The 23,327-nt window shown below is 43.8% G+C and overlaps 5 protein-coding genes across 6 annotated transcripts; 2 read left to right on the plus strand and 3 right to left on the minus strand.

The window, feature by feature from the left end:
* Nucleotides 1-1,049: 1,049 nt before the first annotated feature.
* LOC103987012 (heme oxygenase 1, chloroplastic) lies at nucleotides 1,050-5,625 on the minus strand. The gene is made up of 4 exons (XM_009405187.3): nucleotides 5,115-5,625; nucleotides 2,497-2,720; nucleotides 1,531-1,638; nucleotides 1,050-1,392 (listed from the first exon to the last, which is right to left on the minus strand). The coding sequence occupies exons 1-4, from the start codon at nucleotides 5,527-5,529 to the stop codon at nucleotides 1,300-1,302; spliced, it is 840 nt and encodes a 279-aa protein (XP_009403462.2). The 5' UTR covers nucleotides 5,530-5,625; the 3' UTR covers nucleotides 1,050-1,299.
* Nucleotides 5,626-6,871: 1,246 nt separating this feature from the next.
* On the minus strand, nucleotides 6,872-8,178 carry LOC103988242 (ethylene-responsive transcription factor WIN1-like). Its single transcript, XM_009406796.3, has 2 exons — nucleotides 7,838-8,178; nucleotides 6,872-7,693 (listed from the first exon to the last, which is right to left on the minus strand). Exons 1-2 carry the CDS (start codon nucleotides 7,915-7,917, stop codon nucleotides 7,147-7,149), a joined length of 627 nt encoding a protein of 208 aa, XP_009405071.1. The 5' UTR covers nucleotides 7,918-8,178; the 3' UTR covers nucleotides 6,872-7,146.
* Nucleotides 8,179-10,273: 2,095 nt separating this feature from the next.
* On the plus strand, nucleotides 10,274-18,259 carry LOC135640871 (EIN3-binding F-box protein 1-like). Of its 2 annotated transcripts, none has more exons than XM_065155665.1 (2): nucleotides 10,274-10,489; nucleotides 15,549-18,259. In XM_065155665.1, exons 1-2 carry the CDS (start codon nucleotides 10,456-10,458, stop codon nucleotides 17,486-17,488), a joined length of 1,974 nt encoding a protein of 657 aa, XP_065011737.1. In that variant the 5' UTR covers nucleotides 10,274-10,455; the 3' UTR covers nucleotides 17,489-18,259. The 2 variants fall into 2 exon arrangements, with proteins under 2 accessions (XP_065011737.1, XP_065011738.1); XM_065155666.1 differs by lacking the exon at nucleotides 10,274-10,489 and adding an exon at nucleotides 14,648-14,892.
* An 863-nt stretch (nucleotides 18,260-19,122) lies between these two features.
* LOC135639774 (aldehyde oxidase GLOX-like) lies at nucleotides 19,123-21,313 on the plus strand. The gene has a single exon (XM_065153671.1). The coding sequence runs from the start codon at nucleotides 19,451-19,453 to the stop codon at nucleotides 21,119-21,121; it is 1,671 nt and encodes a 556-aa protein (XP_065009743.1). The 5' UTR covers nucleotides 19,123-19,450; the 3' UTR covers nucleotides 21,122-21,313.
* A 436-nt stretch (nucleotides 21,314-21,749) lies between these two features.
* Nucleotides 21,750-23,044, minus strand: LOC135640772 (geranylgeranyl pyrophosphate synthase 7, chloroplastic-like). The gene has a single exon (XM_065155506.1). The coding sequence runs from the start codon at nucleotides 22,962-22,964 to the stop codon at nucleotides 21,921-21,923; it is 1,044 nt and encodes a 347-aa protein (XP_065011578.1). The 5' UTR covers nucleotides 22,965-23,044; the 3' UTR covers nucleotides 21,750-21,920.
* Nucleotides 23,045-23,327: the final 283 nt, after the last annotated feature.

The raw sequence follows: 23,327 nt of genomic DNA on the forward strand, positions 1-23,327 counted from the left end.
AATGCGCCCGAGACTCATGAGTCAGGAAAAACTCAACCTGCACCAAGAGAAATATGCTACGGTAGAAACATAGGCCCAATGCACCAGAGACACCTGAATCAAGAAAACCCGATCCACAAGATGAGATCCCGAACACTCCCATATCGAACGAAATAAACAACGTGCTCCAAACCCCTCTCGCAAGAGCCTCAAAGCACTTCTTCGTGAGAGGACAAATGATAAGGAATATTTTGACAATCAATCTTCGTCCGCTAACTAGTCACCCTAGAGGCACTTATATATTAAAAAAGGGTCAAATCACTCTTCATTGGACAATGATGTAGGGTTGGTTATGGTCTATCGGGCTCCGTGGACAACAATCTACGGGAGGTCATTCGGGCATGTTGCCCTTGTGGACAAAATACCAAGGGGAGATGTTGAGGCCATTATAAAGTATCCCCTCAGTCGATTAGGTATAAAAATTAACCCTCGACGTCAATCTATGGTCGGACCTCTTTCTAAAAATCTCTCATAGTCCTATAATGCTTCAAACTAACTCGAGTATCCAAAGATTCCTTAGACATCCCTATGCCTTTTGGGTTAAGATTAAGCCGAGCAAACTCAATCGTCAACAACACATCCCCTCCACAAACTAACTCGAGTGCTCGAGTTGCTCACTGTTCTGTGTCACTTGAAAGATCTCATGGTCTCACTGTGCATTAATTTGCTGCATATCATTTATTTTCTTAGAGCAATTAGATTTATTTTCCGAAAGAAACAAAAGGAAGGGTGACAGAGGCAAATTAAGATTACCTAAAATGCTGGTATGATACGACTGTGGGAGTTAGTGGGCGTCAACCTTGGTCAGCATGGTTCCTGGCCGGACCACCGTGAATGCCTCCCATCCTAAAATCCCGGCCACCACATCCCCAGACGGTCGTCGTTGCAATGCTTGTTGACGCCGTACTTGTTCTCCACTTTCACAACCATCGGCTTCCCTCGTTCACTTTGCAAGGCATTATCCTCCACGGAGCACAACAGGGATGAAAAAAAGTAGCTTGAAAAGAACATGAGACCAAATCGATGCGATAAATATTTTATCAAAGAGGTGGACAGAACAACCTTCCCATACAATCAACCAACTGCAACGTATAAGTTGACCATCTTTTTGTCATAGAAAGGAAACAGAATGGAAAGATAAGGTGCAATTCATAGAGTCGATGTAGAGGAATAAACATACTGAACATGTTTTTCCCCAATGGGAAAGCTGAGATGAAAGAATATTTACAGTTGGCAAGCTGATGAATCCTTCCTCAGCTGCTAGGATAGTATAAGACGGAGTATTGATCCTGAATATTTGAATGATTTCTCGGTCTCTTCCAAACAATGATCCTTCTCTTCCCTGGACCAGCTCTGCAACAAGTGGGGAACAAACAGCTCAGGACTAAACCCATGCTTTGCAGACTGCTTTGTCAAATAACTTCAAAAGACAATAAAAAGTAGCAGAAAGTTTTCAGATAACAAAGATTCAAGTGTATTTTAGTGTCGTACGGAAGCAACTCTGTTCAGCTTATCACGGACATTCTGCAACATTTGGGAGAGATCACCATCCCACTTGTAGAACTCCAGCTCTTTGTTGTCCAAGATTTTCTCTGCTACCTAAGATGGAACAGAAATAAAAAAATCAAGGAATCAATGGGTGCAGTGAAAGACCAATTCCAACTAAATGAATCCACACCAGAAATACTTAAATCGGTTACTCAATACACATTATCAAACTTTTCTTTACTCTTTCGCATATGTGCTAGTATAACAGTACAGGGTATGCCTGAACGTTAGTGTGTCTAATGCCCATGTACTTCAAAATGTAGAGGCCTCATGCACACATGCGACACTGGCTTCAAGGTGTAATCTGGGTCATAATTGAATCTGAGGCCAGATTTATGAACCAACATGAAAGTATCTTGATCTTACTATTTAATTAACTTCATCATTCAAGGAATATTGCAGAAATCTCAGCATTAATCCCAATAAAATAATAACTGACAATTTTTTAGATCTATTCATGTACCTACTTTTTAAACTCAGTATGATCTTTTGTCCAATCTCTGACGTGATGTTCTTCAATAAGCATTACCCTATGGGAGAAATGAAATCCAAATCAACTGGAAAATCTATTTTAATTACTTGATGATTATTTCCATAACTGAAAATTAATAATCTTGGCTGCCAAAAACTTCTAGTGTAGAGAGTTTGCACCAAGCTAATATGAAATTTGTGATATCTGCGCTGGATAGCCTGTACAGCTTGTGATTGCGTGTGACAGAGTAAGCAAATATAAGAATAAAATTGTGAAAGGGGTGTAAGACTAAAATGAAGTCAAACCTTAGTTCAAAATGCTAATACCAACCCACCTAGATGCCTATGCTAAGAATGCAGTTCCGAAACCATCTCTTGAGAAGAATGGCACAGTTTCACATTTGAAAGAAAGACAAAAAGAGGACTAAATAAAAGTACCTTTCTACCAATCATTCGACCACCAGCAGTATGAGCAAAATATACATTGTAGAAGTGGCAGATGAAAGCTTGAGGATCCTTTTCCGATAGCTCCTCCAGATACTTAGCATAAGAAGCACCTACAGAAGAGGGTTCAGGAATGGTATGTCCTTGGTCCTTGAACCACTCTAAGTCTTTGGCTAATTTCTCCGACCTTTCCAAGCCAGTATTCCTGAACTCAGCATCTGCAAAAAAATAGTAAGTTCAATAGGACAAAGGTCCAACCACTCACTATTACATATATTGCAATTATTTAAAGATTAACATAACTTAAATCAATGCATTCATTTATTTCAAGAATTATAAGCAACCGCATCATTCCATTAAAAAAAATTTAAGGGGGATTTACATATATATCCTTTCAAATTTTGGAAATAGCATATTTGAATATTGACATATATATCCTTCCAAAAATGTAAATTTTGCATATACATCCCTCCAAATATTAAATGTCCATTCAATAAACTAAGGTTGACTACTATCAATTATGTTTATCACTGAATTTGAGAACAAATATTAAATTTATAATACCTAAAATAACTTTTACTTGGAGATATAGGTCAATTGGTCATTTAAACAGAAAAAAGGGTTCAGGAAATCCTTTTGTTCATATAAAAGTGATCCGTTCTTCTCTGCGGCAAAAGTACTAGTTGGAATTAAATAGGGTAGTAAAATGCTTTGCCACGAGCAGTTAGGCTGGGGGTCAACTCAATTGAGTCAAGGGTTGAGTAGGCCCAAACAGTTGATCTAGGGTCCCAATAGCAGATCCATACTAGTCCAGTAGAAACAAAGGTTGTTGCTGACAGAATTGGCCTAGCTGAGATGATAAAGTATATTTGCCTAGTACAAACTACCTTATTAAGTTTCATGGCCAAACTCCTTTGCTTAAATCTGAATTGGGTGAGAATACTGCATAACATTGAGCTGATGGGAAAATATCCATACAATCGACCCCAACTAGTTGGAACATAACATATTACTGCTACTGGGGATTATTGAACAACTTCAATTAATACCCTGTAGCAAACCATAGATCAACTATGATTAGCAGGATTAGTCAATCGCTGCACTTCAATGCATTTCTGGGATCCATATCCGAATTGATATAAGTCAACAAAGTCCAATAAAAAATCTACCGTTATCTATGATTAACAATAATCAACCATCTGGCCCATAACAAAATATTAGGTTGACTCCAACAAATTAAAGCCAATCTGAAAGTCTAATACCATGATCCAACTCAACCAATCTGAGATTGTGCCAATTCTCCTGAACTTCTGAACATTGAAATTGATGACAACAGTTAAGATGACTAAATAAACTAATAATAATAATAATAAAGAACAATGGGATCATTCCAGAAAAATAATTTCCCAAGTGATCCTTCTTTATATGCCAAGGAATTCTTACTCAAACCACAATTTTCCATAAGATGCAGGAGTCACTGATTTATTTAAATCCTTTAGAGACTAATAACTAATAACAGGATGTCCACATTGTAAACGTTTAAAAAGAGTTAAAGTTCAGTAGGAACAAATTGAACAGGTAATGACACCAATTTAGCATATGCAAACAAGATGATGAACAGTCCCTAGCGTGTTCAACTGTTGTTTTATATTTGCACTACCATGACCTATGGTTCAATAAAAGTTTCCATATCATCACCTGACCTTCCATCCAAGGAGAACTTAGAGACCAAGCAACCGATAGGTCTCTTATCACTTGTCCCCTGGAAGCAATTTATCATATCTGAAAAATAATTTGAACAGAATAAAATAACTATTCGGTTGTCTCAGTATTTAAAGTATCTGTATGATTGACCAAGTAGATTCCATCACATTCCAAGAGTATCCAATTAAATGTAGACATCCAACACCTATAAACATTACTGACTCATTGCTAGGACTCTTAGGATGTTTTAGCAAATACAGTTTTGTATAATAGTGGTATTTTAGTTGCGGCTCTTCATGTATTTTATCACTGGAGAATACCACATCACCACTACAGAAGCCATGTCCATAATTACAGATACACCACTACATGGGTACTCTGTACTATAATGCACTGGAAAATACCACATCACCTCTTTGCCAACTCTGTACATTCGACAAATGAATGACACAAGTACACAGATGTCCACTATCCAAGTCAATGATCCTTTGTGGAGAGAGCATCATCCGAAGTTAGGGTACAAGGAGCTACAGTTTTCATTCATTTTTCTGACCAATTTAAACCACAAAGTGTAACATATTCTATGACGAATTTCGACCACACAGTGTTCGATTACTTTATTGCCAAATTTAGGCCACATGATATGCATATGATTCATCCTAAAGTCAATTTCAATCGTATATTCCTCAAATAAATCGGTACACCAGAACCAATACGAAGAACTTGATAACCTTGTCAGTTCCTGCTAACTTGAGAGGCAATAATCACAACAGCAAAGAATTACCCACATAGATTAGGGGCCATTTCCTTTTCTCTCTGATTGCGTTAAATTCTCTGTATAAGAAGAAAAGGAGCAGCACAATCGGAGGTGTATCGAGAAGTTAATCAGAGATAGGAGCAGAACTTACAGGATGGATAGGCGGCCTTCTGGACGATGGTCTCAAGCGTATCGTAGACGAGCTTGCTGTCGACCAAGAACCGGAGGTACCCTTCGACGGAAGGCTCCCACTTGCTAACAGGCGGCGATTCGGAGGTTTTCTCCCCCTCCTTGGCTTGATCCCTGGTGTGCAGCTTCATCGCGACAGCCCTCATCTCGTCGACGAACCCACGGTCCCGGGTTCCCCCAGCCGCCTGACGCTTCTTCGGCGTCTCGGTCGTGGTGGCGGATACGACCATGGTCCGCAGGGGCATCCATCCGCCGGCACCTCGGCGGGGGCGGCAAAGGAGGCGGTGGGGGTGCTTTCCGAGGAAGGCGGAGATGATAGCGCGAGGGTGGGCGGAGAAGGGTAGTGATTGAGAGATCGGAAGCGTCGACGATGCCATCCTAAGGCGGTTGCGGGAAGGTGAAGCGGAAGACGGGACCGAAGGGCTTGCGAGGCAGGGATGATGATTAGGACGAGACGCAGGCGACGAAGCGTGTCGGGAATGGCTTCCTTTTATTCTAGACAACCTCCTCCACTATCTCTCCCACTCCTTTACCTGCTCTGTCTCTCGTGCCGGGTCCGCATGACGGGACCACCGATTAGTCCAATGACGAGGCAGGTCGGTTGGGGTAACGTCCCGCACCAAGAAATAATCTCTCAGGAATGTGAGGATCACGCAATCAACGAACACCAACGGGACACGTCGTTCGCATCGCGACCTGAGGCACGAAAGGCAACAGACACGTCGTAGATTCTCGAGCCACAGACGACCTCCTCGCGTCTTGAGTCGCTCCTATTGGAGCATCGCCACAGCACAAGCATTGTTAGGTCGAGCGATGCTTTACACCCCCAAAAGAATTCGAAGGGAAAAAGAAAGGCTAAAGAATCTAGTGATTATATCATCAATTTGATCTTAGAATTTTCCGGAGTCATTTCGTCTGCTTCATTAGCGAATTATTATTAGAAACGGTCTCGAATTATTATTTGATTGTTAAAGATTGACTTAATCCACCCTAATTAATATGATTAAAACGGTTTAATCCGGATAAGATGAAGTAAATTAATCATCTAAGAAGTTTCCTTTCATCGTGAGAATTTGTATCTGTATACTCCATTAAAATTCAATTCTCTTCCCATTCTTGGATTGTTGTTGATCCCAACCAGTGTCAAGAAATAATGACGAATTTTGTTGTATATTTGATGACAGGCTCAATTATGAGTGTATATATATTCATTTAACAATAATACAGTAACATTAAATCTTCCAAACAATTGCCAGAAACAATAATGTCAACAGGAGCTGCTATCAAATTTCATGATGTTACGACACATATGATTGATTGCACCTATGGAATTTTAGGATGTTAGACGTATTTTAGAAAATAATTCGATTAGGACAGCAGATTAATTAGGAGGCCATTCATGTTTATTGTTGTTCCCCAATTATAAGCCACATTTATGGCATCCATCTGCGTTTGGATTCCTGGGTATTGTTATCCACACCGACTTGTAATGATGTTTCTGGAGATGAGATGAGCTTCTATTTACAGTTCTTTTTGGCTAGAAAAGCATGCACTAAAATGACCAATTAGTCAGATTGCACATCCTGACTTAGCAAAGTGATGCCAATTTATGGCAGTCAATTCAGTATATCTCTCCACTGATTCAGTCTTAAGCGCTGTAGATCGATAGGTGCAGCTGTCACAGAGACCTTTAATTACAGTCACTGAGAGAAAGGTGAGTTGCAATCAAGACTACTTTGTTCCGCCCACATCACTTTCACGGTACTGACATAATTGCATGCATTAAGATGAGGAAACAAAGATACACAGTAAGCTAGAGGAGCACTATTCGCAAGGATGAAGCGTTCATGAAATGAGAGACTGCTTGATGAGCTTAATGGCGACGTATGCGGATGATAAAGCGGATGAACTGATCTGTTTATGGTTGTATTCATAGCCAGATCGGTAATGATACTGAGCGCAGCAGCAAACCAAACCATATGACACCTACCGGATTAGAGGAAGAAGCTGTGATCTTCACCTTCCATCCCTGCATGTGAAGAGGAGGAGGTCGGGCGGTTCCTACTGAGGAGCTCTTCTATCATCTGCAGCGCCAGCCTCTCCTCGTCGTCCATCTCTCCGACCGCCTCCTGCGACGACGTGCCCTCCCCCGCGAGCGGCGACGGGGCCATCGTCGCCTCGCTGGTCTCCTGCCCGCCGCTGCCGACGCTCCCGAGCTCCACGGTCATGACCCAGCTGGAGTCGGCGCGGGTGCCGGCGCGCTTCTGCCACACGCCGATGTGGGACTTCTCTGTGTCGAGGCGGAGGCAGGTGAGCGAGGGGGACGGGGTGGTCTTGCAGCACTTACGGAGCTTGGCGCTGAGGACCTCCGCCAGGGCCTTGGAGGACGAGTGGGCGGCGGCAGCGTCCTCCCCCTCGGACGCCCGGTGCACCGGGAAGTTGGTCTTGGCGTTGCGGCCGCTCATGAGCACCGCGGCCTCGTCGTAGGCTCGCGCCGCCTCCTCCGCCGTCTCGAAGGTGCCCAGCCACACCCGTCGCTTGCTGTACACATCACACGAAAGATTAAGAGGGAAAACAAACCCCAATTGCCTTCATTACCTTCAACACATGCATAGATCGAGAGGCAAGCAGTGACAAGGAATCAACAAGTACTGCTGCTGGCACAGACTGCACCGGACTACTCACAGGAGAGGATGTCTTATCTCAGCAACCCAGGAGCCCCAGTGGCGCTGCCTGACTCCTCTAAACTTCTTGGACTGTACCATTATGTTCCTATAACTAAAACTCTGGCAGCCGGACAGAGACTGCAGACGGAAAAGAGATGAAGGATGAGACCAGAGAAGTAAAGATTCGCCTGCGTTTCACTGACCACGAAGTACAAAGTGTGCAGGCTTTCAACCAGAAAGAGAAAGAGAAGGAGAGAGAGAGAGAGAGAGAGAGGAGCTACGATCAGGGATAAGCGAGGGGGAGAGCAGAACAATAGAACGGATAGTGTGTAGGGAGGCACTGAGCAATGGCAGAGGAGTTGTCGGTGAAGGGAAGCCATATAGGCTGTCGTAACCACCCATAGTACAGTGGTAATAAACTCCTTCACCTACGCCCATGAATAACTCATTTATTTCTTCTACCTAGCAGCCTTTGGATGAGGCTAACTAATGTAATAGATCATGGAAAGATCCCAGTGTTGCTCTCTTGGTTGCCAATCCAATGTCTACACTCCATTGGATTCAGCACCAGCTTGCCACATCATAAATAGCAACACATGCCTTTCTCTTGGACTGAGTCATCGAAAGAGAAGATACAAATAAGAGAAGAAAAGAATGATTGTTTTGTTGGATAAATCAGTCAATATTAGCATTATTTTGATGAGACCTTTTAGCTTTTTCATTATGTTGCTTTTCTCACCGAATCGCTGCTACTTCACCATGTTTTGATTGCTAAGACAGTGACAAATACATTGTGGTCGAGTGTGCTAAGTGTAGTTCTCGTTATCAAGAATAAGAAGAAACAAGGCTGAAAGCAGCAGCATGAGATGATCGAGGCTTCGTTGGTGTGTGATGGGGATGAGAGTGATTAACATGTGACATGAATCAATCATGTGATTAAGAAGAATGATGTGGATTCGAATGTGGACTGCCGCACGATGACAACCGATCGATAATGGCTAAGATGTAAGCGTAAGTTTTCCGGAAACCATATGGGTTCCTTTTGTTCTTCTCGTGATGTGTCAGAATCATCTTTATCCTGAAGTTTCTTTCGCTGACGACCTTATTATGTTAAGAGGTTCTAATGATCTCTACCGTCATTGATCTTTTACCTACTCGACTTTGATGGATCGATCCAGGTAAAGAGATCCATCATCCCTTCAGATTCAACTCATGGAGAGGTGGGAGGAGCTCCACTATTGGGCATCAAAGAAAACAACATGATCTTTCATAGGACCGCTCATCATGCACAGTAAATGTAAAGGTTGTCCCTCCGTCTTTGACGCATGGATTGAGGGCTTTCTTCTCCTGACCTACCTTTGCCTTCTCTTCATCATTGTGCCAGGACACAGGAGCTCTCATGGGGTAACTCCCTTTTCTCAGAAAGAACGACGACAGTGAGTACACTGCACACGCATCTTGTTCTGCGATCCCACGGAGTCATTAGATGAAACCTTAAGACATTAATCCGGGAGGGGATGGACGCCGGACACAGCTGTTGCTGGGACCGCCACGGGACCGTGGAGGCCGAAGCAAACCTTTTACTGAGCTCCCACTTCCATGCACCCAATTCTACCCACCATTACTGCAACCAATCAATTCTCCCTTCTCGCTGCCGATGATCCAGGGCCTGTCACGTCAACGCAGACGATGGTAGCGCGTGCATGGGGCCATGGAAAGCCTGCTCGGACGCTCTCTTCGCCATGGTAAAGATGCATGCAAAAACCTTTTCTTTTGCCAGTTAAAGAAGATCGAGTACCGGAAACTGCGGGAAGCATGCAGTAAGGGCGGCACTGGTTCTCCATGGGGAGGGACCAGTGAGGAAGAAGCTACCACGCCATGAGAAGAAGGCACATGAGCACATTTACTCCTCTCCGGGCTGCACCAAAAAGCTAAGGGCAGTTCGTTAGCCTTCAATAAATCCTCCGAGCGACAACCACAACTATAAAGTTTCATCTTGGCATGTCCCAACATATATCTACTGCTCCCAAATCGAACAGTTTCATTTCGTTGCTATGGAATACTATCCATCTCCAAGTAAATAGGACACGGTTTAATCCAAAAGGTCTTAACACGTGGAGTCATTAATACCAAGTTCCCCTTACAACCTAACTTCTCATGCGACAGTGAATCGAGATATGAATATGATTTATTTGGGAACGACAAAAGATTAAGAGTAGATTTATCCCCCTTTCTCCAAGTAAATAAAAGAAACTAAACCATTACTTGTAATGATAATAATAATAATAGTGCGTCGATCAATTTCCGCGACCCGCTCAATTAGGCCGGTCTATTGGGCTCGACGGTCCACATGCTTCGTTGCCCGAAATTTAAAGCATTCGAAGATATTAACGGCCCATTCCAATCCGTTAACAAGGGGAGGAGTGCCATCTCCGTCGTAAGATGACCTCTTCGGCTGCCCTGTTCCTCCCACTCCGCTACCAGCAATTTGTTAGCCCTTCCTTCGCCTCCTCTTCCTCCTCCTACTGCTTCTGCTACACTCATCCGGCTCAGGATTGGGGATCGGATGCGCCGATTGGAATGGGAGTCGATAGTAGAAGATCGACGATGTACCGACATTGAGGATTCTGCAAGCTGATGAGATCTCAGGATCGACGCAGCTGTTATCGAGGTAGGCATTCGATTGAATCATGCTTTCTCTGCTGGTTAATCTTGATTGCAAGCATATAGTGGGTAAAGTGTGATTTCCTTTTTCTCGGTGAATGATAGGTTTATTCTGTAGCTTGCTCTGCTTGCTTATCTTGGGTTTCGTGTTGTTTGTTCCTTGATCTGATGCCTTATCCATGACTGAAAATATTCTTTCAACCAGTATGAACATGAATTTGCTGCTCACGATGAATTGCATTGATGGCAACATAGAGTCTCGTCGTCTTCCCCACACCAAAAGGTGGGCTGCAGTACAGCTCGGGCTATCATGGGCCGGGCTGTCAATGCCCAGTGCGAATTTGGCCAGTCTCGGTCCCCATACTCCCCCAAACAACTACAAATAATATTCCGAGTGGGGTATTTTTAATTCATAGAGTAGAATTAGTTATATAAATTCAATTAATTATCAAAGAAAGTAGAATTAGAATTCTTCTCAACATTTCTTCAACCTTCTATATAGACAATTACCGGTTTTTGGATGTTGATTTGACGAGAGCGAAGAGGATGAGAGAGAATTTGGGATAAGTGAAGCTGTGTTGCTGTTGCTAACTCAAAATGTGATAAGTGAAAGAGAAAAATAGTGTGCATATTCTTGCTTTTATTAAAAACAATTGGATGCAAATAATGAAGGCCATCATAAAAATAAATTTAAAAAACGAAATCTAAAGTATCAGTCAGGCTGATGCTTGCATTGCATTGGCATGACCTGACTCAGAAAAGTATGAAGTCATGTCTAATCTGATCAAGATAGTAGTTTGACTGCATCAAAAGGTTGGAAAACAAATTTGTATCAGTATCAATGAGGGCATGGAATTAATGGACCATTTATTTGTCCAATGAGTAAGTAAGAATATTCTTACACGAAGCTAAATAAAGAATCCCAAGGCTAAGTAGCTTCCATTTCTTTCTTTATTTTTCTTAGAAAAAGAACTTTATTCAATCATCCTTAAGATCAACAAAAGACAGAAACCCCTATTGCAAAAATGCAACCAAGTGACAATTTCCCAGTTGTGGGAAAAATTATTACAGCAAGCACTTGTAGCTTATAAATGAGCTTATAAATGTAAGTAAGACCATTTAACCACATTTACCGATTTGACTTCCATTTCCTTACTAAACAGTCCCTTTTACCTATAAATATTGTGGCCACTTTTCTTTTAGAAGATATTAAGTGGGATTTGTTTTCATTACTTACTAGCTCCAATCTCATGTAACACATGGATAAATAAGCCAGTAAATAACTACTATTTTTATTAATAATGTATTGTCTTTTATAGAAACATTATAAGCATCAGTATCATAAAGCTTACTTACATTAATAAGTTCTCATTCTAGTGCAATCCATTCTATTTAATGTCTTCTTTTCTCAACATTATTCATTTCGTTTAGTGCTAAGCAATTTATTAAACACTAATCGAATACTTTCCTATATGTATACATTTAAATTCATTGGATTGGATCAAGATTAGTCATTGGCAGTCCAATTTTCCATGCAAGATTTTTCAAAAAAAAAAAATCGCAATTTTGGTTGATCATATGAGAAGGTTGTTAGGTTAAATGCCCACCTATTTTCTATTGAAGAACATGTTGGTTTTCCATTGCTCAATGGATTTTCTCTTCACAATCATCTTATTCTGGGGTTAAAAAGGGGAAACCAAAGCGTGATGTCATCCTCTTTCACAATGAAATGTTTATGTCAAAATGCATATGAATACTTCCCAAAAAGAAGAGTTCTATCAGTATTTTCGTGTATAATATACATCATCATGATTTTATTTTATTTTATTGTTATTTTTATGTTGCACTCCTCCCATGCTTCATTCAATGTGTTTCAACACGAGCGCATGCGCGTTGAACTGTGGACTTTTTGTTCATATACTATGACTTGCAAGCTGCAAAGTGGTAGTTGACAGCCATATGCATCTTTCCATGTGATAAAAGTTTAGATGCATGCATGTCTCACTAATTCATCCTCCCTTCCCATCACAACAGCTCTGGAAACAATTCCATGCATATCTTTCGTTGTACCAAATATATATATTTAGAGGGAGAGAGAGACACACACACAATTTAGTAAGCCTTATAGTGTGATGCAATTGGGACACCAACACCAAAACATATTGTAATATAATCCAAGTGGGATGGACAAGAAATGTTTTCACATTGTTTCGACTTCCAATGAGAACCTGGTCAAAGATCGTGGCAGGATTATCATTTTATGATTGCCAACTTGGGACATTATTAATTCTTAAGTGTAGCTGGATTAGGATCTAATTAATGTGCCTTGTTGCAATAAATAAATGTATATGCTCTTCATGTGTGCTGATTTATCATGTGTGTTTGTGTGTGAGATTCATCATTAATCAAGTCCATCTTTTGAAACAATCTTTTTTTTAAGTAATCTAATTTGCTCTTAGTCTTCATCTCGTTTTTCTTCTTGAGTAGAATGTAATGTAGTTTCTTTACTAGGCTTCATTTTGGTTCAGATTTAATATAATCATATGGTTTTAGCACAAACATAATTAGCTTGTTTTTTGTTTGAATTGCCCCTATTATAGTTGTGGCTTGGTAGATAATGATAAATTATTTGTGTTGGACAACTAACAACCACCGATATTAATTTTAAATATTTAACTCCAATTATTGTGTTAAGGACAACTAACAACCAATATTGATTTTTCATACTTAACTCTTTTCTTATTTGATAGGATAATATTATCCACTACTTGATTCTTCTTAATCTGCAATAAAATGCTAACTAATCTAAACTAAATTAAAGTATTAAAGATGCCAACTAACCTATTCGATGAGTTATATGCATGAAGCTACATGCTCTGGGTACTCAATTTACTAGTTGTTGCCTGTATAATACATACAGGACAAATGGTATTCCTTTGCTACTGTGCATGTACTTGACTTGCACGCTGGACACTACTCGACTGTCCATTGTGGTAACCCCACATGTCAATGCTGGAACATACAGGACGACGTGGCACACAATTCCACAATGTGGGACAACACATCGACAATTGTTGCCACCTTTAGTACCAATCAACTGTTACATGATGATCACATGGCGTTTTCATGGATGACGGATAAGCATTACCAGGCAAAACAACGAGTCATCATAATTTGCTGATATCACGTTTCGGTGTGTCATTAGAGCTCTGGTAGTCTTGCTTCCTTGGGGCTTTGCAAGTATAGATGCACCCTAATTTTCTTTTTTTTTCCTTGTCTTTTTATTTAATTGATTTTTAAGATTTTTTTTACAAAAGGATGCATGGTGAAAAAGAAATTTGATCTTAAGATTTTATTATTAATAGTCAAGCCTTTTAACTTCAAAAATAATTATAGGATGAGGTTTAAATTCTCAATTTAAAGTGAGTCACATCAACTTAATCCTAAACATAAAATAAGTGTCAAACATATTACTATTTAATTGTTTAAATTTATAAATATTAAAATATACTTAAGTTAAATATATTAGATACCACCTCACAGACTCGTTTAAGCTTGGACTCCTCTACTGAGTAGCACTTATAAGTATTTTTTATAATAAAATTATGCTCTTTAAGTTACATATGTTATCCAAATAATATTAAAATTCATATGATTAGATTTTTTTTTAAAATTTTACTTAAATTAAATATATTAAAAATCATCATTAAACTAATGTTTTAGGTATGAAATTATAGTTATTAGTTTTGAATTTTTAAGTGAGTCAGGTCTATACATTTAATTCTTAGGTTGATTCTTATTTTTAGGAAAAAAAAATAATATTTTGATTATATTTAGATCTTAAATTGATATCTCGGTGCAACATGCAAAACTACTCATTATTTATTTTATTTTTCTCAATATTATAAAATATGAACTACATTAGTGAAGTAGAATTAAGAAGTAGAGAGGATGAATGGAGAGTTTCTCTCTCTTTAGAAAAAGTGGGAACCGTATCTAAGTAGGCCCAGCGTCGGGATTCGTGTTGCCGCTTGCCGAACGTGACCCACGCGTTCCCTCGGCGTCCACTGCCATCAACCCACGTCCTCTAGTACGGGCGGATGCAATGTATACAAAGGGCAAAACGGGGAATTCGGCCTCATTCCCTATCCTCTCTTTCCCCTCTTCTTTTATTATGTTGAGCCGCCGGACTCTTTGTCCTCCCCAAAGCCCCAATCCCGTGGCCGCTAGGAATCATCCTCCTCCTCTTCTTCTTCCTCTTCGTCTTCTCAGTTTTTGACCTCTGTAGGTTGATAGGATTCGTTTGGGGCTCTTGTGATGCGTCTGGTGGTGTTACTTTTCTCGTTGATTAGCTCCCGGTAGCTGTTCCTCGTTGATTAGCTCTCATGGCGGCGCTCGTCAACTGCGCAGGTAATTCGTCTTCCCTCCTCTCAGATCTGTTGATTTTTCATGGGCTTGATCATGAAATCCTTGGGCTCTGCGTCGAGATCTGCTTGTTTTTTGGGGTTATTGTTCTGTTAAGTGATTTCCGCAAGTCTTTTGTAGATCGGAGGGTTCTTTTGCCGCTTGTCGCTGTGCATAATGAATTTAGACTTGGTCTGAAGCTGAATAGCTTACTAAATTAGATTCTGGGGTTATTAGATCATATGTTTGCGTTTCCTTTGCGATATTATCATCCTGCTGTTAGTTCAAGCTTCTGATTCGACTTTGGTTAGATATTTCTGCTACCTTTACTTATTTTTTAGTTAATCCTGCTTTGATTTGATTTTTCGGCAACTATTTCGTTCCTAGTGTGTTTGGGAGAGCAGATCTCTATGTTTTCGCCCATTCTATGTTCTCATTTTTGTCGATGTAGAACAAGATCCATGAATTATGGATTATAGATTAAAGTGAAATCGGAAATGAATAGAGAAATCTAAGAACTACAAGATGGCTTCTTGTTATGGATCGCACACCTTGAGATCTACCGTGAGTCTCTTGGTTGTCAGGCGGATCTTGTTTGGCTTTTCTATTATATTTAGATGAACTTCTGGGACTCACCGCTGTCCTCCTCTCATATTATGCAGGCAACGATGATATCGGCCCTGGTGGCCCTCTTTTCTCAAACCTCATGGATTCGAGCCTCCTGCTATCTCTCACCTATAACTTTGATGCCTACTGCCCGCCTAGTAAGAGGTATCGGATCACTCCTCTTATTTGCAAAGCAGGAGAAAAAACTGCAGATGAAAAGCAGCAGCCCCGATCGATCGACACCCTTCCTGACGAATGCCTCTTTGAGATCCTCCGGCGGTTACCGGGAGATAAGGAGAGGAGCAACTCCGCTTGCGTCTCTAAGCGCTGGCTTATGCTGCTGTGCAGCATCCGTTCTTCTGAGCTCGCTGCTAGGAAGAAGCATAGGAATGAATCCGTGAAGAAACCCTTGCCTGATCTGAACAAAGATGTGTCTGAAGACGAGCAGGAAAGTGAGAACAATGGGTTTCTTACCAGGCGCTTGGATGCAGAGGAAGCTACAGATATTAGACTTGCTTCCATCACCCTTGGAACCTGTAGCCGTGGTGGGTTAGGCAAGCTTCTCATCCGAGGAAGCAATTCGACTCGGGTCACTGATGTTGGGCTTTCTGCAATTGCTCATGGTTGCCCTTCCCTTCGGGCCCTATCTATGTGGAAGGTACCATTGATAACTGATGCTGGCCTATCAGAGATTGCAGATGGATGCCCGCTGCTGGAAAAGCTTGACCTCTGCCAGTGCCCACAGATTTCGGACAGGGGCTTGATAGCTGTTGCTCAGAAGTGCCCCAAGTTGACATCGTTGACAATTGAATCTTGCTCAAGCGTCGGTAATGAAGGTCTGCAGGCTATTGGTCGGTGCTGTCCAAAATTAAAGTCTGTTACCATAAAAAACTGCCTACATGTTGGTGACCAAGGAATTACAAGCTTGGTCTCTTCAGCATCTTCTTCCCTGGAAAGGATAAAACTTCAGACCTTGTCCATCAGCGATGTTGCTCTTGCAGTCATTGGTCACTATGGGAAAAATATAATTGACTTATCCCTGTCTGGTCTCCAGAATGTTTATGAGAAGGGATTCTGGGTTATGGGAAGTACTCTTGGCTTGAGGAAGTTGAGGTCCATCAGTATCACTTGTTGCAACGGGCTCACTGATATAGCCTTGCAAGCTATTGCCAAGGGTTCCCCCTTCCTGAAGCATCTCTTTGTTCGCAAGTCTTGCTACCTGTCTGATTCTGGTTTGAGTGCTTTTGCTGAAAGTGCAAAGGAACTTGAGAATTTGCACCTTGAGGATTGTAATCAGATCACTCTTATAGGTGTCCTCGGTGCTCTTTCGAAATGCAGTCCCCAGTTGAAGTCTCTAAGTCTGGTGAGATGCTTGGGCATCAAAGACACAGCTTTTGCCCCAGTCCAACTGCCATCTTGCATTTCTCTTAGGTCTCTGACTATTCGTGACTGTCCAGGAGTCAGTAGTGCTAGCTTACAAGTGGTAGGGAAGATCTGCCCCCAGTTACAGAATATAGACTTGAGTGGACAAGTTGGAGTGACTGACACATTTCTCCTCCCTTTGATCAAGAGTTCTGATGTCGGCTTTGTGCAGGTCGATCTGAATGGTTGTGTTAATGTGACAGATGATTTGGTAACTACGCTGGTTAAGGCACATGGAAGTACTCTGAAGATGCTTAATCTTCGTGGTTGTAAGAAGATCACTGATAGAAGCCTCCTGGCAATTGCAGATGGTTGTTCTGTGATTGAGGACCTTGATTTGTCCAGTTGCTCTGTGAGTGATTATGGTGTTGCAGTCCTGGCATCAGCAAGGCAGCTTCAGCTGCAGATTCTCTCTCTTGCAAGTTGCTCAAAGGTCACAGTGAAGAGTCTGCCATTCTTGGGCAACTTGGGGCAGTCCATGGTGGGCCTGAATCTCCAGCACTGCAGCTTGATTAGCACCCGTGGTATGAAGTTGCTCGAGGAGAAGCTATGGTGGTGCGATATCATTTCCTAGGTGAACAGAAGTATGAAAATGGTGCAGGGGAATCCCTTGGGAGTCTAATCACTGGGTGTTCATCAGCCCCGGCACCCGAATTGGATGGTGAACAGCAGCAGTCTACTTTGATCTGTTTTTTGGCTCGTGCTTTCTGACCGTGAGTTTCAACTTTCTCACAGACCTTGGTCGTCTACCATGGACCTTTGGCTGATCTCATATTTTTGCAGATGTCCTCCTTTTGAAAGGGAACTCTGTTTTAGGGTGTTTGACAGTCATCAACTGGCTGGCTTTTCCCTGTTTTGGCCTCGGTTCGTGTGATCACGTCCATGTCTGGTCTTAGTTCTAGTTGTTTCTCATTCTCGAGTCTGGTTATCTCATGCATCCCTTGTTTTTCATATGATCCTGGTTTGTATTACCAGGGTAGCATCCTACATTGCTCCTCTGGTGTTTTAGCCTAGTCTCATATTGGCAAATGCTGGTTTCTGTCCGGTAGTTTTAGGCAGTCAGTCCCTAAGAGTTGTTCCAGTCCGGGCTTTATGTCCCCTCTGAGTCGTTTGGGTGTGTCGCCCTTGTTAGTATGGTCTTTGTTTGGTTGCATTTTGCACGGTTCTGTTTAGAGTGCCTGAGATTCATGGGATTTGGTTTGTTTATGGCGGCAAATAGTTAAAAGCATGCCATGACAACCATGTTTGGTTGTTTTTTTAAACCAAATCCTACTTTTGCAGGCTGGTGGGTGAAGACTGTAATCTTGGCAACCTTTATATAGTGAATAAACTTGTTTTATGTGTACATTATCTCTTTGGATTTTCTTTGGGATTCTAGGTCTGTCATGCTCTATGTTAAAAGATTTTTATGTGACAAAGATTGGTCATGGACGATACGATGCTCTTCCTCTGGTTGGGCTAGCGATCCTCCAATGCTTGTTCATGATATCTACTGTTGCTTTCTGCGCTGCCGTCTGTGGTTTCTCCACCATGAGCAAAAGGTAGCCTTTCAATGTTTCTTTTCATATTTAGTGTGCCCGTATCTTATAAGGTAGCCTTTTAATGCTTCTTTTCGTATTTACCGTAGCTTATCCTTATGCATAATGCCTGTTTCATCTGAATGGTAGCTCCACAAGAAATGTCTTTTTCGATCCTGCTGTTCATTGCATTTTGTTCGTTTCATGTATGTATGTGGACGCTCTATTTTCTAGATGTAGAAGTCTGATACAAATTGTCTTCGATGATTGTTTTTTTTCCTTTATGTTTTTTATTTATACATGTTCAGGATCTTGTCGTATTTAATCATATATTTTATCTGGATTCAGTGTTGGTATTTGAAAGTACTTTCGGCTAAAGATGTTTTTGCTGGGACAAGCCCTAGTTCTAAAATTAGTGGTTTAAGTTTCGGTTTGAAATCGAACTTGAATCGATTGGACGTGATTTTTTTGGTTTCGGTTTACATGTTATCCTTAAAAGGAGGAGATTTGTTGCTTCAGGACACGACAGATATCTGAACATTCGTAGTAGAAAAATATTTATGAGCTTTTCCAAGTTCACATGAGTCTTGTTTTCTTCTTTGGTTTTTCTTGTAGCTTAAGAACGTGAACAGATTCTCCATCTCCCCCTCCCCTCCTAAATCCCCTACCACAGTAAGTCCACGCAAGAGACGTGGCATGTCCACAATATGGATGAAGTCCGCAAATGACAACTTAGAGACCCTACTCTGTAAACTGCTCCGCATGGCGGCCGTACCACCGTTCCCGATATCACCCAAGTAAGAAAGTGGAAGCGGGCGGGCCGCGTCATAAATCCTTCACCGCCCGCCCATGGAACAAAGACACCGCACCGCACAAAGCCAAGCCATGTGAACGATGCCTCGTGGGCACTGCCGTTTCCGATCATGATCCGGACGGTTCCCTTGTTCTCTTCCTCCTCGATGTCGCACCACCTCCTCCATTTGGCATGCTGATGGCTTCCCTCCCCATGAGCTCTATAAATGACAGGAGAGCACAGCGGTACTGGCGGATCAGCAATGACATCAATCATGGACCACACTAAGCTCATCTTCCTCCTCCTCGAAACTGTGGTGGCTGTCACCGGCGCTGGTGGTGGGCAATGGGCGCTCCTCCAGCGCAGCATCGGCGTCTCCGCCATGCACATGCAGCTCTTGCACAACGACCGCGTCGTCGTCTTCGACCGCACCGACTTCGGCCCCTCCAACCTCTCCCTTCCCGTCGGCAAATGCCGCAACGACCCCGACGAGAAGGCTCTCCGGGTCGACTGCACCGCGCATTCCGTCGAGTACGACGTGGCCGCCAACACCTTCCGCCCGCTCATGCTCTTGACCGACGCCTGGTGCTCCTCCGGCACCGTCGCCCCGGACGGCACCCTCGTCCAGACCGGCGGCTTCAACGACGGCGAGCGCGCCTCTCGTACGTTCCGCCCCTGCGACGACTGCCGCTGCAACTGGGTCGAGGTCCCACAGGCTCTCGCCGTACGCCGGTGGTACGCCACCAACCAGATCCTCCCTGACGGCCGGGCGATCGTCGTCGGAGGCCGACGCCAATTCAACTACGAGTTCTATCCCAAATCGCCGGATGCTTCCGACCTGCGCACCATTGCTTTACCCTTCCTCCGAGACACCAGAGACGCCGTAGAGAACAATCTCTATCCGTTCGTCCACCTCAACATCGACGGCAACCTCTTCATTTTCGCCAACAACCGTGCCATCCTGCTCGACTACACGAAGAACACCGTGGTGAAGACTTACCCGAAAATGCCCGGCGGCGAACCCAGGAACTACCCGAGCACCGGATCGTCGGTTCTGCTGCCGCTGAAACCGTCGCCGAAGGAGGCCGAGGTGTTGATATGCGGCGGAGCACCGATGGGTTCGTACGTGCAAGCATTGCAGAGCAGGGGCTTCGTTCGGGCGCTGGACACTTGTGGGAGGATTAAGATCACGGAAGCCGCCGCGTCCTGGTCCATGGAGACGATGCCCGTGCCGAGGGTCATGGGGGACATGGTGCTGCTCCCCAGCGGCGAAGTACTTATGATCAACGGCGCGGCGGCAGGGACCGCCGGGTGGGAGCTCGCCCGGGACCCGGTGCTGACGCCCGTCGTCTACCGCCCCGAGAGGCCCGCCGGCGCCCGTTTCGACGTCCAGCGCCCCTCCGCGACGCCCCGCCTCTACCATTCCACCGCGGTACTGCTGCGCGACGGCAGGGTGCTCGTCGGCGGGAGCAACCCCAACGTCAACTACAACTTCTCCGGCGTCGAGTTCCCGACCGAGCTCAGCTTGGAGGCCTTCTCTCCAGCCTACCTGAGCCCAGCGCACTCGGCACGACGGCCGCGTATCGTCACCTCGCCATCTCCGCTTCGGCTGAGCTACGGGAAACGATTCAGCTTACAGTTCACGGCCGGGGCGGTGGGCGACGAAGGAGTCCGGGTGACGATGGTTGCGCCGTCCTTCGCGACGCACTCGTTCTCGATGAACCAGAGGCTGCTTGTTCTGGAGACGGAGGCGGCGGCGAAGGCGGCCGACAGCGGCACCTATCAAGTGATGGCGATGGCGCCGGCGTCGGCCATTTTGGCGCCTTCAGGGTATTATATGGTGTTCGTGGTGAACGGTGGGGTGCCGAGCGAGAGCAATTGGGCCCATATACAGTGATGTATAGGGCATCTTGTGAAGGAGTGTTTTGGAGAGGAAACGACATGGAAGGCATCGACCGAGCAGCCCAATGCTGTCATCTTCTCGTGGTGTTTGTGTTGGTGGCTCTTTGCACATCGGTTGGAAGACCGCTGCAGCATTGGAGGCCGACATTGTTGATCGTCATCCACCGTAATTACGTATTATTAATTATTTTTCATATTTAAATCTATACTTTAAAGATTAATTAAAATTTTTATATTTACGAAAATAAAATATTAAGATTCCTTATACGTGATTAAAAAATAATTTTATAAATTAAATATTTTACTTTCGTAAGTATAGAGATCAATATAACTTTTGAAAATATAAGATTGATATACTAAATATAAAAAATAATTTATAATTAGTATGAATTTGATTTTCTAAAAAAAATATATCACATCACCTTCACATTCCTTTTCAAAACTTGATTTTATCCTAAAATTTTAGGAAAAAAAGAAAAAGAAAATAGAAGAAGCAAAAAGTAACTTTAATTTACAGTGTCTTAGATTTACCTAAAAACTACTATTTATAATAGCAAAAAAAAATTATAATTTTTTAAATATAAAAAATAATCATTGATAACCCCACAAACCTTCTCATTACATACTAAAAACCCAATCGCTTATTTATTTATCTTAATCTAAATCACAACAAATATCATCTTTTATTACGTCAAACCATAACTATTTAAATTAACTATTTGCGATCGAAGGTTCGGACGTACACAATCCCTTCGTTGTATCGTAAACATGGCATTGATGTGACAGTATCCGCCTCAGTTGTGCCGGTTGGCTATGTCGTGGGCGAGATGATAGAGCGGCGCGGCACGGAGGCGTTCGAACCCCGCGAGTTCGTCCATCGCCTTGCGCATCAGCGTCTGCGCGAACTCCCGGGCCTTGTCGAGGCCAAGCAGCTTGGGGTACGTTGTCTTGTCTCTCGCCTGGTCCTTCCCCGCCGTCTTGCCGAGCTCCTCCGACGTCTTCGTTACGTCCAGGATGTCGTCCACCACCTGGAAGAGCAGCCCGACGCAGCGCGCGTATCTCCGGATTCTCTCGACCTCGGCGTCTCCACCGCCGCCCACGATGGCCCCGCACACGGCCGCCGCTTCGAGAAGCCGCGCCGTCTTGTGGGTGTGGATGTACTCCAGCACCTCGAGGTCCACCTCCTTCCCCTCGCTCGCGATATCAACGATCTGGCCCCCGACTAGCCCCTGCGACCCCACGGTGGACCCGAGCTCCGAGACAGCCCAGAGGACCCTCTCGGCCGGCACGCCGGTGGTGCGCGCCGCGACGTGCTCGAAAGCCAGGGAGAGGAGGGCGTCGCCGGCGAGGATGGCGGTGTCCTCGCCGAAGGCTCGGTGGTTGGTGGGCTGGCCCCGGCGAAGGTCGTCGTTGTCCATGCAGGGGAGGTCGTCGTGGATGAGGGACATGGCGTGGATCATCTCGGTGGCGCAAGCCACTGGGACCGCGACGCTCTCGTCGCCGCCCACGAGCTCGCAAGAGGCGAGGGCGAGGATGGGGCGGACGCGCTTGCCGCCGGCGAGGAGGGTGTAGCGCATGGACTCGTGGATCTTATGGGGGTAGCGGAGGGGAACGGCCATGTCCAGGGCCTCGTTCACCAGCCGGGCCTTATCGGCCATGTACTCCTTCAAGTTGAACGTCTCGATTCCCGCACCCATGTCCTTCTTGTTGAGTCCGATGTCCGGCCGGGCGGGAACGCATCTCACCTCGACGAATCGGCGAGTCGCAGACATATGGCCATTCCTCACACCGGGCTTCAGGAGGGGGTTGCCAAGGAGACAAGGCATAGTGTTGGCCATATCCCCTGTGCGTGTGTAGTGTGTGTGTGAGAGAGAGAGCGAGAGAGATGTTACTCGCGGTGTAAGAGCTGCGGAGGTTCTACTGGTAAATAGAAGGACTATCTATAGAGGGATAACGGACGACTTGAAATGGGGAACGTTGACTGTTGGAACTTTCAAGATGTGTGCCTCACGAGAGCACTACACGACATAATACGTGTTAGAGCTGCGGAGGTTCTACTGGTAAATAGAAGGGACTCTCTATAAAGGATAACGGACGACTTGAAACGGGGAACGTTGACTATTGGAACTTTCAAGATGTGTGCCTCACGAGGACACTACAATGCATAATACGTGTTAAAAGAGGATGTTTATAACTTGGAT

Source organism: Musa acuminata, chromosome BXJ3-6, assembly GCF_036884655.1.
Source record: "Musa acuminata AAA Group cultivar baxijiao chromosome BXJ3-6, Cavendish_Baxijiao_AAA, whole genome shotgun sequence".
In the NCBI taxonomy this organism is placed as follows: domain Eukaryota; kingdom Viridiplantae; phylum Streptophyta; class Magnoliopsida; order Zingiberales; family Musaceae; genus Musa; species Musa acuminata.

What these genes read in the sequence shown, in the direction of transcription:
- LOC103987012 (XM_009405187.3), bottom strand. Translation starts at nt 5,529, where the DNA reads ATGGCATCGTCGACGCTTCCGATCTCTCAATCACTACCCTTCTCCGCC. An exon ending in GTCGAATGATTGGTAGAAAG is followed by an intron (nt 1,639 to 2,496) that starts GTACTTTTATTT and finishes GTTCCATCTTAG; the next exon opens with GTAGCAGAGAAAATCTTGGA. An exon ending in AGCTGAACAGAGTTGCTTCC is followed by an intron (nt 1,393 to 1,530) that starts GTACGACACTAA and finishes CACTTGTTGCAG; the next exon opens with AGCTGGTCCAGGGAAGAGAA.
- LOC103988242 (XM_009406796.3), bottom strand. Translation starts at nt 7,917, where the DNA reads ATGGTACAGTCCAAGAAGTTTAGAGGAGTCAGGCAGCGCCACTGGGGC. An exon ending in GAGATAAGACATCCTCTCCT is followed by an intron (nt 7,694 to 7,837) that starts GTGAGTAGTCCG and finishes TGATGTGTACAG; the next exon opens with CAAGCGACGGGTGTGGCTGG.
- LOC135640871 (XM_065155665.1), top strand. Translation starts at nt 10,456, where the DNA reads ATGAGATCTCAGGATCGACGCAGCTGTTATCGAG. An exon ending in TCGACGCAGCTGTTATCGAG is followed by an intron (nt 10,490 to 15,548) that starts GTAGGCATTCGA and finishes CATATTATGCAG; the next exon opens with GCAACGATGATATCGGCCCT.
- LOC135639774 (XM_065153671.1), top strand. Translation starts at nt 19,451, where the DNA reads ATGACAGGAGAGCACAGCGGTACTGGCGGATCAGCAATGACATCAATC.
- LOC135640772 (XM_065155506.1), bottom strand. Translation starts at nt 22,964, where the DNA reads ATGGCCAACACTATGCCTTGTCTCCTTGGCAACCCCCTCCTGAAGCCC.